Genomic DNA, 13,917 nt, shown 5'->3' with positions numbered 1-13,917 from the left:
CTTTTGTGTAGTTTGCAATATTTGCCTTTATTTATCTGAAAAAGTCTCATGTTCCTTAAGTACATCTACCCTGTTGAACTTATTATGGGAAATAAATATTTAAATAAAAACAAGCTGCTGATTATTTCACATTTTACTTGTGAGCAACGGCACATTTAAATCTTACAAATATAGTTATTTGGCTTATATCGTGATAGATATCGTTATCGCCTGAAATGAAAAAAACATATCGTGATATGAAAAAATCTCATATCGCCCAGCTCTAGAGAAACGTGAACATTTTCTTTGTACTGTATAATCTGCAGCTATCCTTTGAAGCAGCGCTCCTCTAAAACAGCAACAAGGGTCATTATTAGGCCAAATGTAAATAACAAAATAACTTTATAACTTAAAGCAAAATTGGGAAACGTAAAGTCCGAAACAAGTCTTTATATTAAGGTGCATCAGTCAAACTGTTGTTCTGGGTCTAAACAGAGCGCGTTGTGTGTGACGTCTTCTTTTGCGCATGCGCCGCTTTGAGCGTTCACACTAGAGCGCGTTTGCTGTCGCATTTTATTTGTAGTGTGAACAAGCAGACAAAAAAATAAAAAAAATCTGAATTGAGCATCAAGACCTGCAGAGTGAACGTAGCCTAAAATCTAAGGATGAGAATTGTGCATTTACACATTGGGAAGATCCCTTGAAGCCATTTCTGCACAACTGCAGATTCCACGATCATCAGTTCAAACAACTGCACTTAAGTACAAGTTTATTTGGATGTGTGACCACAAAGTCTGGAGGAAGACCCAAACAATCACCCTCAGATGACAGGAAAGGGATTAGGATGTTCAAGAAGAACACAGCACGAGTCAAACGCCTTCTGGAGAAAAGTTTGACAGTCAAACAAGACCAAGATTGAGCTGCTTGTTTTGAAAAACAACTATTTCAGCTAACTGGGGACATTATCGTAACTGCAAACTGAAGTTAAACGAGTGAGGAGAGTACTGAGTAAGGCTGTTAACAAGTGTGTGTCTGCTGCTGCCCAATCATTGAGAGTGCGCCAAGATAAGGTGGGAGTGTTTGCAGAAGCTACATACAAGCATATCTTGGGGAGGGGAAAAACAAAGAGTCCCAACATAAAGAAAAAGGTCCTGCTGGAATGCATTTGTAGAAGCTTTCCACACACACCAAACGTCTGAGTTTCTAGATGTATGAATGCAAGCACAGGCTGGAGTAGTAACATTCCTGTAATCATCAATTCCCCAGCAGAAACAAGAGGCCAAGAGAGCGCGTCCAAGCAGATAACATTCCTCTAAGGGACCGAGTAAGAAAACAATGGCACTCTCTCTTCATGTGCACAATACTGAGCTGGTAGGAGGGATTACACGTTAAGGATTTGGCAGGTCAGGCTGAGGACGGGCTCAGATGTGTGACATCACCTGTGAGATATGCTGAGTAAAACACATTCCTGCTCGCAAATGAGAAATTCCTGTAATGAGGTCTGCACTGCTGCTGGCAGCAGGCAGTTTGAGCCACAACATCTACAACGGGGAGAGCGAAATCAGGCAGTAACAGTGAGGAGGATTTCTCCCGAGCACATTTTCCTTGGAATTTATACAAGACAGCTTTCAAGATAAGCTTCTGGCTTCACTGGAGTTTTGGCTCACGGGAGGAAGAACATGAAGTGACAGGAAAATAATAATCACACGAGGGGGAAACTGTCCTAGAAGTGCAATCACTATCACTGTGCAGCAAGGCGCTCGTCTGTGAGGCAATAAAGTGAAACGAATAAAGAGAAAAAAGGGGAGGAGTGAGTTCTGGAGTGGTGACCAGCATGTCATGTGACCGAGCGTGTTCTCCAGAGAGGATCATGGAATTACAGGTGATCAGGAGCACGAGAGCACGCGCTTCATAGGATTAACAGGACTGCTCCACTGACACAGGCACACTGTGGTCACTGGTACACTGCTTTCACTTTCCAGCTCATAACCACATAAGAACACCGTTTATGTCAAGAGCCCATCTGAAGGCAATTAGTCACAAAGAATGATTCACTCAGATGCTATTATTAACAAGGTGTCGATTTCAAGGATGAGCAAGGATCAGGACGCGTCCAAAAACAAGACTCTCTCACATGCGCGCTGGTTAATGGGTCATTCTTTATTTTTGTAACGTGCTATTCAGCCTTGCTAAGTACATTTTTAGAGCGCTGATATCAACCTAAATATCTGTCCTATCACAGACGCACACTTATCTTCAACAGTGTACAACAACATAGTGACCAGTGTTGTTAGTTCAGGACAGTTTTATTTTGTTCTGTCACATCTGTAAAAGTTGGTTGGTTTTATAACATTGTTTCTAATATTTCTTATGAGTCAATAATCCGAGAAGATCAAAGTTTTATGAATTTCTATACGACTCAATATCAAAAATTAAATATTACTTGACTTAATTAAAAAAATTAATAATAATAGGACCACTTATTTTCCAGAGTTCTTTTTTTGGTAAATTTGCTCTTTCCCCCAGGAAATTTGTCTATTTTCTCTTGTAAGCTGCCAGTTTTCCTCATCCCTGAAGAATAATGCAGAAAAATATACTTTTGGTAATTTAGAAATGGTGTTATATTATAGTTTGTCCAGCAGAGTAGCTCTCAGTCTGTTTTATAATATACTCAGCACTGTATGCAGCACATGTAGCAGAGCAGCAAGTTTTCCTGTATCTAAACAGTTACGTTGTTAATTACTTTGTAAGGATTTGCATTGGTGCATAATTTTTTTTGTTTTTTTTAAACCATATTTTTATTGATCATAAAGGTCAGAAATAACAGGAACCTGCATGAACAAATCAGGACTCTGTACCTGAACTAGTCCACAAACTGGGAGCCGGTCTGGAGCCCAGAGAAGGCCTGCATATGTTCCCAAAACTTAACATCCACCAGTTTCTGATAGTTTCACAGAAGACTGAGCGCAGAGCGAGCGAAATTCTCTAAGACGTAAAGGCTCTAATGAGGATCATAATTATAAAAGAGAGTGCGATGTGGAGCTGACAGACTTTTCCTGGCACAATGGGAAGTATCTTTAAAAACTCCTTACCGGTAAATCAACACTGACATCTGTCCCATCCAGCAGAGACACACGGCAGGTGATGATAGACGTTGCATCCCCAGCTGCAGGGATGTGCGTTGTGGCCCGCTGGGCTTCTCGTAGCCGGGCTTTCTCTGCATGTTTCCGGATGGAGCGTCGCCCCAGCGTCCTGCGCAGGAAACTTAACATGACGGGGGGAGAGGAAGGGCACCTGTACGCACCTGAAATCAAAGAGTGTATAGATTTTTTTTTTTTAATAATTAAGGTAAAAATGTATTAGTTTTGTGTGCAGTTGGTCTGTAGTCGAGCCATGGCCGTCAGCCTAACCACGGTGGCGTGCCCACTCTCAACCTACGTTCGTACACCTCACCCTATGGCCACAACTTCCAGTAGCTGTTGAAAGAATGAGATGGCAGGTAGAATCAGTGGAAATGAGCTTCCTCTGAACGGTGCTTGGGCTCTCCCGTAGAGATCGGGTGAGGAACTCTGTCACTTCAGGGTTGGGAGGAGCTCAAAGTAGAATGACTGCTCTTCCAACCTGAAAGGAGTCAGCTGAGGTGTTTCAGACATCTGACTAGGATGCCTCCTGAGTGGTTTTTAGCTGTGACTGAACAGGTGTGTCCTCTGGTTAGGGTGTACAGCTGCACAGGTGACACATTTTATGCTAAGCTGTCAAAAATCTGATATTCAAATACAGCTTATGTCACTTTGTATGAAGTTATGCTGCTCATTTAGTCAAGAAAACAGAACTGATAAGGTGGGGCTGTAATTACTGACGGCAGGTAACCGTGTACCTGGTGTCAAACAGATGATTTTCTTTCCATCTAACAGAATCCCCAAATAGATTATAAAGACTGATGGGAGGATTTCATCGATAAGGCTTTTTTTTAATATAACAATAAATCTAGAAAATAAATATGTGCGATGTTATTTGACATCAAGAAGGCAAAGTAACGTTAAACACGACAAAACAAAGTTAGAGTTTACGTTTTAACTTAGTCTGAAACAGCTGCTAACGGTAATCGACCTTAAGTGTGCGTATTTTTTATATATTTTATTTTTTCCTGTGACTTCAGGTCACCCGGTAAACCAAAGTTCCTAAAAAAAAAAAAAAAGTCCGAAACAGACCTAAAATAATTTAAAAAAATCCATTGGATCAACATTAATCAAATTAGCCCTAGCTTTATCGGTAACCTTACCCAGTTAAGGCCCCAAGTACCTGGTGTAAGCAAAAGCAACAGGTGTGCGTTCGTTATACCGCGCGGGCTAACCGTTAGCCACCAACGCGCTTAAGAAGTACGACTCCGACCGGGCAGGCGCGCCCCGCACAGCAAAACGAACGCCGCGTTTAGCGCCCAGAGCCGACGTACACTTGCTCCAGCAGACACTTGTGGATCCGAGGACGTCTGAATGATGGGCTACTTACAAAAACCTCCTCGCGGGAATTCACGGTGAAAGGACGCCCGCCTGCATCGCAGTCGGCTAAACAGAAGCCTCGGACATTTCCGCACTTTGTGACTTCTGGTTTTCTAATCTTCCTTTTCCTTGTTTTATTCCGCCTCGGTGCCTCTGCGGGATAATTTTCTCTCCCAGGTCCCAACAAAAAGTAGGAGGCAAGCGCTCCTCAGGAAGTGACGTCACGACAAATCCCGAAGAAAGGGACTCGATTAGCATTTTTAAAGCGACACACCTTTTCTTTTTTTAAACTTTTCTACTCACTTGGAACGAACGAACAAACAAAAAAAGTCATTAAGCGGTCATTTTCTTTGCATTTTATATTTACTTTATTTCAGTTTCTACTTCATTTATTTATGAGAGAAGAGAAAGGGGCTGCTGAGCTGGTACACGTAAAATCAAATATGTGTAAACGTGTAACTCGCAACAGCTTGCATGCTTTTGGAAAGCTGCAGCGCTTAAGGATTTAACCACTCATTTAATTTTTCTGAACTCGAATTATAAAGTATGGCCACTGTTTAACAGCATCACCCCCTACTGGTTGCTGTAGGAACTGCTGGTTGATTTAAGGGAATTGGTGTGCCCAAACATTATTACTATATCTAGACAGAAAGTAATGAACGCTGTGGAAAAACGGGAAATGACCTTTTTAAGAAAAAGAAAACTATCACGAGAAATTACTCTGGAAGTAAATAGGTTTAACTTTCTTGGCCCCTAGACCTAAAGAGGCACTTGGAAAGCAAACATCTCCTCTGAGAAACTGATGCTGTTTCATTTGAAATTAGAGTTTTGTTTCCTGCACATATGAATACAGCTGTGCCTTTAAATTTAGCCCATCTTTGAGGTTTTGTGGCCAGGTACACAGGCAGACTTCTGTCAAAAGGCCTTTAAAATGCTAAAACAATGCCTTATCCTGATTCATTTCTATATTATTGTGATTAAGATCTGAAAAGATTCAGCTGTCTTCAGATTTTTGCACATTAATGTTCAAAGTTTTACAGCTTTGCCACTCAAATCCGATTCCCCTGCACGTTAAAAATGGGTGAATATCACTAAACTAAGTGCATATGCACCATGTGTGCCTTTGAAATTGTGCACATGCACTGCTGCACTGCATCCTAATGCAGCACACTGACCACATGTTTGCATCTGGAACCCAAACAGATTTTTATACCCCAGAAAACTGTGAGTGACAGAAGTGGATTGGTGGCAGCGAGAGTGAAAGAGAAAGCAGCGAGATCGGCAGTGATGCAGGCGAGGAGGCAAAGATGAAGATGCTAAGACCTTCTGTTGGATAAGAAATGAGTACAGATGGTCAGGGCACGTGCAGAGGAGGGACAGTGGATATGTTGGACAAAGGATGATGAAGATGGAGCTGCCAGGCAGGAGGAAGAGAGAAAGACCTCAGAGAAGATTTGTGGATGTAGTGAAAGAGGACATGCAGAGGGTTGGTGTGACAGAGGAGGATGCTGGGATAGGAGGAGATGGAGGCAGGTGCTATACCCCAGAAAGTCTATCTATATTAACACTGTGTGCATTTGGGGTCCAACATCATTTTCTCCAGCTACAACTAACAGCATCAGCACTGTGTCTCCCTTGTGTGACTGATGGCTTCACTCTACGCTTAAAACGGCACCAAATAATTCTAGTCGAGATCTTCAGCCTCCAGTCGCTCTAACGTTGCCCAACCTCACTTTTACAGTGTGGAAAAGCAAGGTGATCCGAAGCCACGTCTCCATGCTTTGACAGACAAGCTTTAATTGTTCATAATCAAGCTTATAGACATGTCCAAAGCACTGTAAAAACCAAGATACCAGAGAGGAACAAGCAACTGAGGACAAAGGATTTTATGACACAGGTAGAAGTTAACCAAGGGTATAATACGGTAAAACATTTCTCATGACGTTGTGGTTCATTATATATAACACTCGCTGTTATAGATTACCTTTCAAATAAAATGAGAAAGAAAAAAAAAGTTGGAAAGGGCATTGTTGAAATACACACCATTTGTGTCACATTTGAATCATCCAAAGGAGAGAAAAAAATAAAAATAGAAACAAAATCTTTCTGCTCACAAATGATTTTCCCTTTTATTTTAAAGTTTTTTTTTCATATACAACATTATATTTACATGTTCTAGTACTATTTACACAAAATTAGCAAGTGGCACTGTGTAGTTAGTTCTTTTTTATTCTTGATCCCTACAGGTGTCTTATTTTCAAACAAAATTTAAAAAAGATAAATTAAAAAGAAGAACATCTGAACAATGCTTTATGCCTCATCTTTCTCTCTCAGTAGGACTACCCGCCAATCAGCCTTCTACAAAGTGCTGTCTCTTCTTCGTTACCTTTACAAAAATACACCCCGAGCCCTCCCCGCGCCCCTCCACACTACTTCAGCTCAGTAACCTTGGATACACAGACAGTACCGATTACGTGTCAACAAAAACACGTCGAACACAGACGGCTCGAATCCTCCGTCATCGACCTCTCACCGCACGTTTTCTCGTCTCATGACGAGTTTTTTGTATTTTTTTTTGGTGGCACTTTTAATTCTGCTGCCAAAAACAAAAGCTTCACTTCTTCCAGAGTGCACACTCACAGATGTGGGCCTGCGGCGCGTTTGTCAATAAAAGCAAAAGTTAAAAAAAATCGCCGGCCCTCCCATGACTAGCCTCAGTTTGTCCTTCTGTGGAAAACAGGCTGTTTGATACTGTACCCACGGTATTCTGCACGGATGTGTCACTCGCCTCCAGGCCGTGCAGAGAGTGGGATCCATGTATAATGATCCAAAAAGAGAGGCAGCTGGGGAAAACAATGAGGAGAGAACTGTGGATGTTGCGTGGGCTCTGCAGAAATGACTGAAGTGTGTTAGGCCAATTTTGGGAGAGGGATGCAACACGGGAGAGATTAAGGAGGAGGAGGGAAGAAAGAAAAGAGTGAAGAGGAAAGCAGTTTCCAGGCTCTTCTTAATCCCACCTCTACATGTGGCCAAGGATGATTCAGCTGTTTGAAAAGGAGGCATGAGCACAAAGTGAATTGTTTCACAGGCGAAGATTCAACCAGTTTCTTTTTTAAACCACACTTCAGGAAGGCTCCCTTTCTATTTCTTATTTTGTTTCTTTTGTCTTGTTTTTTCCAGAAACTTGAGATCAGGTTCGAGCAGGTCTGCGGCTTCACGGCTCAACCTTTCATTCCAGTTTACAGGCAAGCAGGCTGAGAGCAGACAGCTGCCAAAGTACATGTTAGAGATGGCTGAGGAACAGAGAGGGAGAGGTAACGGAGGACGAAAACCGAAAACACACATTCGTATTTTTCTCACACACACACACACACACACACAGCGGTATTTGTTTCCAGCAGAATCCGCTGCGAGAGCCGAGATGAAACTCATCGCCACACTCGAGCGCAGCAGCATCACCGGGTTTTACAAATAAAACCGACTACCTGGGTTCTGTGAAATGAAAATACGAAAATTGTTTAGTCTCACCTATAATCTAAACATGTCTTACAAAGATGAGGTATCGTTTAGGGAAAAGAGAACCAACAAAAAGGGAAATATCGGCTGAATGTTGTGTTTGTGCTGCTTCTGTAAACAACTCTCACGCACAGGCTGCTGTCAGACCTCTCACAGCGAGTTTTTCTCAGGTTAACGCTGAATCGCGTGACTGCTCAGAGTAACCACACTTCCACCTGGACTGTCAGCATGTACCCGGGTTTGCTCCGGTCTGGGCTGAAAAAACAAAAAGACTAAACGCGGGGAGATCGATGGAGGGAGCGATTAAAGTTTGCTACTATTGTGCAAACGCTGTGGGGGGTGAAAAACAATACTGATTGCACAAAACTTGTAGCAGCTTTCACCCACAGATGTCTGACCCTCTACCTGTTCCTTTAAACATTAAAGACCTGTGCAAAGAAAGCAAGAACTATCTGAGTTGCATAAAGAAGACCAGTATTTCCAGCCTGAGGAAGCAAGGTCAACATATCCAGGCTTTCTTTCTCCAGGATCTCTGCTTCAGGCGCACATAAAGCATACAGACATATAGTCTGACTCTTCTTTTGCAAAATGAAATGGACCAATTAACTCAAATGACTATATTTGATTAAGAATTTGATGTGGCCAGAGATTAGAGGTGTGAAACGTGAGAGGATACTGCAGGAGACGTGGGAATCACTTTCATTTCGTGGCCAATCGAACATTCCTGAAGAATTTTCTAATCGTCTTCACTTCCCGCAGTGTAATTAAAAAAAACCTTAATCACCAAATGAACACATTCAAATTCATTGCAGCAGAGTTTATGTTGCTGTAGCTTCACATCTGTAACTGGGCTCTACAGGTTGCATATATAAAACATGAATGGCGTTTTCAGGTAGACAGTGAGGAAAATGTGGCGCTTCCTGATGATTTTAAGCCAAAACACTGACATGACCTGCTCGGACCGGGTTCAGCAGAAGGTACCGCCCGGCGGGATCCAGCTCGGTTAAAAGAAACCATCTTTGCCACGATGAAGACTTCAGGCTCCACATTAATCCTAATCCACGGTGCGCCCCTCTGGTCGGAGGGACGCTGTCCGGCTCGAGGACACCGCGGTTTTTAGCGAGAAGCGAATCGATGCAGGAGCGTGAAAGTGAGCGAAAGCGGACGGGAGCTGTGGTGACGAGGATCAAAAACCCCGCCAAACAACGTCCACGTGTGCGTCTGTGGGCTCAAACACACCGCTCACAGAAGGATCGAGTACCAAACTCCCCCCAGCGCCGAACGAGAGGCGAGACGAGAAAGATCAAAGCAAGTACAATAAATTAAATCACTGTTGTTGTTTTTGCCCCCCCCAAACCACAAAAATCAAAAGAAATAATGAAGTAGTTCGAAGAAGAGGAATCACACTACTTTACTACCTAAGATTTAATCAGGAAAGCATGAAGCTCTAGACTTGTACAAACAAAACATACAGCGTTTTTTTGTTCAGTGGACAGGGTTTGACACAAACTAAAACACAATAAATACTCTGAGGAACAAAAGATAAGGTTTTTCTCTTTATCTGCTAAAAGGACACTAAAAAAAAAAAAAAAAAGGCAGGTCCGTCTGGCAGACTCACTCCGAAGGGGACAGGGCAACCCTTTGGGATTTAAAAAAACTAAAATAATAAGAGAGAGAGCGGAGGGGAGGCTTTCCATCCACAGTGGCCGCCCTTCCCCTTCGTACTTATGGCACTACAGCAACTCCCCATCCACGTTTTATCATCTCGTTCATTCTTTGATTCTTCTTTTCGTTACCCTGAACATTAACTCCCCCTAAAGGTACCTGTTCGACACAGCTGGGTTTTTTAACTCATCACGTCCAAAGGTTTTCATGTCAGTTTGTCTGTTCGTTTCATTTTTTGTCAGCTTAAAGTGCAACAGTGCTTTTGTTCTCTCGTCCGGCCTCCTCCCGGTGAGCCCCGCCCACCCACGTCACGGGTTAGCGGGATCGGGGTTCGCGCTGGTCTCGCTCGTCACGCTGGTGGCACTGGCGACGCTCGGCTCCTCCACTTCCTCCTCCTCCTCTTCTTCCTCTTCCTCCCCCTCTTCTGTCACTTCTCCCACATCCAGCACCTCGACTTCGTCGTCATCCTCTCCGTCCAGCTCTTCTTCCAGCATCTCCACCTTGGCCGCCTCCCCTTTCTCTGCCGTCGCCGCCTCGTCTCGCTCCTCTCCCGCTTTCTGCTGCTCTTTCCGCTCCTCCTTCTCGTCAGCCGCCTTCTCTCTCTGCTGGTAGAGGGCCGTCTTCAGCGGCTTGAACAGGTCTTCCTCGTAGACCTTGAGGATGGCCTCGCACACGAAGCGGTACTGGCTCTGAAAAGAAAAGTGGAGGCAGAGTTTAAGCTTTTAAAGTTTACAGCGTCGGAGAGCAAGCGGACGGTGCTGCGTACGCACAGGTGTCTGTATCATCATGGCCCGCTGATCTCTCATGGTCTTGACAATTTCTAGAGGATACACCGGCTGACCGCACTCCATCAGACACAGCGCCGTCTCCATGGTGATCAGAACGCCCGTCCGACCAATCCCAGCGCTGGAAAAAAATCAAGAAAGATCATTTGATTGTTAATAACACACACTAATTATTTAACGAAGTAACAAAAATCTCTGTAAGGAGCAAATAAGCTAAATTCCAACAATTCTGAGACTTTATGGATATCATTTGTGCGCTATATTGTCACGGTACTGCCCACGCTGTGAAGGAGGCGGGACTTAAGGTATAACAAATTGCCCTGAAGGAAGTAATGAGGAGCAGGTGAGAGGTGTTCAAACATTTGAGACCTGGGAAAGGAGAGAAATCATTTTCTGGTAACGGAAACTGGAACTTTTCTTGGAAGTAAACCTGTTTGGAAGAGTCACTCGTTTCACTACATCCATCGTTTCCAGCTCAGACAGGTTAACTTTTATCCTGTAATCTTTGGCTCGCCATGGTCACATGGTTCACACAGAATGGCCGTACCTGCAGTGCACCACCATTGGCTGGTCCTGTCCAGCCCGTTTGGTCCGTACGAGAGCCACAAAGTCCAGGAAATCAGTGGAGTCGTCGGGAACGCCGTGGTCGGGCCAAGCCACGTACTGAATCTGAGTGATTTCCCTCTTTTGCTCGCTCTGAACACACGCGCGCGCGCACACACACACACACACACACACACACACACACACACACACACACACACGCACACGCACACGCACACACAGAAAATAAAGATCATCTGTGGACGAGCAGTGCTGGATTCTGGAGATGCAGATACAGTAAAGATGTTTGAGATGTGCACACGCTGATGAGTAATGGGATCAGAATTCCTGACAGGCAGTGAAAATTGTGCCGTGGGCCCGCTCTGCAAACTCAGACCTACGGTGTAACGTCAGTCTGATCCACAGAGCTTCAGCCTTTCGACCTACAGGACCCGAGGCTACCCTCCCAACACCAGACGCCACCGGACACTCCCAAGGTCCTGCATCCAGGATTCTCCGGCTGGCTGGAGCAACGGTGTAAATACAACACGTTTAAAAGGGGAAGTTAGACACGGCTCGACTCCGCAGCAGTGACGCTGCTCTGCTGCATGTGCTGCAGACCGCGAGCGTTACAGACGACATCAGATCTGCTCTGCTGAACAAACACCGATGATACAGTCGTCTGATTACCCCGGGGCTCATTTTTCTGCAACGTCTTTACACCAATACATCAACAGCCAGCCGATACTAGCCCGACTACAAATGCTCCTTTATGTTTTTATGTAATCTTTTACACAAAGACTTCTTCTTCATGATGGAGGGCACTGAAGACCAACTGAGGGTATTCACCCTGACCTCAGTGAAGACCTAAAGCTCACAAAGAATTCCTCACTTTCAAATGTCAACCACACTCACGCCAAAACAAGGAATTGTATTTTATGTGGGAGACCGCTAAGCATGTTTCACTGAGCTCTGCATCCTGGGGATACACAACACAGAACCCTGTTTGTGTAATTATGTTATGAAACGGGTAGAGCGAAGAAGTAACAGCAGTTTAATTCTTTTTACTCTGCTGGACACATTTGGTAAATCACATCTTATGAAAACATTTTTTAGTGTCTCTATTAGACACTGAATAAACACAAGAGATCTTCTCTCTTTTATCGATTCATCAGGGACAAGAAAAATACAAAAAAAGGTCCAACCATGGTGGAAAAATCGAAGTTGGTAGGATTTAAACCCCACGGGATCACCGTGACACACAAACACACACCCTGCAGAAGAAACCAAGCACTGACCACCGTTTCTTGTGCGAATCAGAGCCGCTGTGTTCCTCTTTAATACTGCCTCGCCGTATCGCCATGGTAACACATCTATCTCCATAGCAACAATCACAGGCAGAGGAGAATGCTAATTGGCTCCTCTTATAGCCGTATACTTTAAAGGTCACGCTGCGCGGACCGCACGCAGGAAAGCGATCGGGAAAAACAGACAGCTGATCCGGCACGAAAGCTCGCCGTTTGGACGCTACGTTTACACATCACACATGTTACACGCAGCAAACAAACAAAAGCCTTCGGTTTACTTATTCATACCAACTTTATATATCAACTCCCCGAACAGTGCCCATTTAACAGGAGACAATACAGCAGCATGTGGTTTACTAAAGGGGATCCATCATCCTTTTTTTACCGTTTCCATGGCGAATGCTCATATTAAACAATCGGTGAGGTCACACAAATAATGCCTGTGAGCCAAAAGTTTCATTTCTTGCAGGTTTTTCTGTTCTTGGGTCTGTATGACGTCACCGAGAGTGGACGTCCAGGCGCAGAAGCCCCGCCCACCTCCCATGTGTGTGTGTCGCTGCACTTAAAAAGCCTGGGCTCATGCTTCACTCTGCATCTCTGGCACATTCAGAGGCACCTCCTTCAAAAAGAGGCACACGAACAGCTGGGTCAGCTGATTTGTAGCACTGAATACCCCAAACTGGCCTCCCCCTCCTCTTCCTCACAGGGAGATCAAGGCGGGATCTGCTGTGCTCATTTCCAGAAAGATATCTGTTTACTTGGAGTCAGAGGAGCTTTGGAGAAATCCGTTGGTTCGTGTTCCTCATTCTTTTCAAACCATCCTCCTTAAGATTAAAAGATAAGAACAGAGGGGTAGGTGGAGCCAGAGCGGGGTGTGGATGACCATATTAAGAATATCTATGCTCTCTGACATCATCAGAGTGATGAAAACAAACCCACAAACCTGCCAGAGGCGAGGCTGCCGGACACTGGCGCCACCGGGCCCTCTGACCAGCACCAGCAGACACAGGTGAAGTGTCTCGCCCAAGGACACAACGACCGAGACTTATTTGTTCTAGTATTCGTTTTATTTGTTTTTTGAAATGACCATAAAAAATATAATAAATGAAAGTATCAAACAAAGAATCTAGTTAAAGGGGGTGGTTCTGTTTTGCTCTCAGGCCGCCGTGGCTCGTTCTGGCGCCCGTGCTGTACTCTGGCTGTGTGTGGTTTAAAAGCATGAAAGAACTAAAAGCGCGCCGCAGCACGCCGAAGGCTTCGACGCCACGATCGAACCGAACTTACGTCCCCGTTCTTCAAACCATCCTCATCCCACTCTCTGTTCCTCTGCTCTCCGTCTTTCTCCTTTTCTGCAATGTGGCCGACTGGAGTGTTTGGGTTGTCGTGGCAACCAGATCCCAATATGTGGCCCGCGTGCTGCAGTGGGAGCCAGAAAAAGAACAGCCCACACTGGTCACTATGGCAACACACCTCCTCGGGGTCCTTCGACAGCTCATCCTTCCTGAGACGCGGTTCCCTCTCTGAGATTGGACCCGGAGTCTTCCTCTGGGGCGCCCTCGCCCGCCCGGGTCATCGGCTTTACTTTCTGATGTGATCTGGCTGTGTGTGTGTGTGTGTGTGTGT

At 44.6% G+C, this 13,917-nt stretch overlaps 2 protein-coding genes across 5 annotated transcripts in view; both read right to left on the bottom strand.

Annotated features, from left to right (window-relative positions):
* Positions 1 to 4,720, bottom strand: part of epb41l5 (erythrocyte membrane protein band 4.1 like 5) — a 36,704-nt gene extending 31,984 nt beyond the window's left edge. For 2 of the 3 annotated variants that reach the window (XM_012923228.3, XM_076875372.1), the window contains exons 1-2: positions 4,489 to 4,720; positions 3,072 to 3,283 (exon numbers count right to left, since the gene is read on the bottom strand). In XM_012923228.3, coding sequence (XP_012778682.1) covers positions 3,072 to 3,251 — 180 coding nt within the window. In that variant the 5' untranslated portion in view covers positions 3,252 to 3,283; positions 4,489 to 4,720. The remainder of the gene's footprint in view (positions 1 to 3,071; positions 3,284 to 4,488) is intronic. The other variant, XM_012923230.3, reaches the window with a different exon arrangement.
* A 1,861-nt stretch (positions 4,721 to 6,581) lies between these two features.
* Positions 6,582 to 13,917, bottom strand: part of ptpn4a (protein tyrosine phosphatase non-receptor type 4a) — a 70,573-nt gene continuing 63,237 nt past the window's right edge. The window contains exons 25-27 of one of the 2 annotated variants that reach the window (XM_004566010.6): positions 10,992 to 11,140; positions 10,430 to 10,565; positions 6,582 to 10,348 (exon numbers count right to left, since the gene is read on the bottom strand). In XM_004566010.6, the coding sequence (XP_004566067.1) occupies positions 9,968 to 10,348; positions 10,430 to 10,565; positions 10,992 to 11,140 (666 nt within the window). In that variant the 3' untranslated portion in view covers positions 6,582 to 9,967. The other variant, XM_076875370.1, reaches the window with a different exon arrangement.

Source organism: Maylandia zebra, linkage group LG16, assembly GCF_041146795.1.
Source record: "Maylandia zebra isolate NMK-2024a linkage group LG16, Mzebra_GT3a, whole genome shotgun sequence".
Taxonomy (NCBI): domain Eukaryota; kingdom Metazoa; phylum Chordata; class Actinopteri; order Cichliformes; family Cichlidae; genus Maylandia; species Maylandia zebra.
The sequence above is the reverse complement of the archived record's forward strand: the minus strand, read 5'-3'. Positions and strand labels throughout refer to the sequence as shown.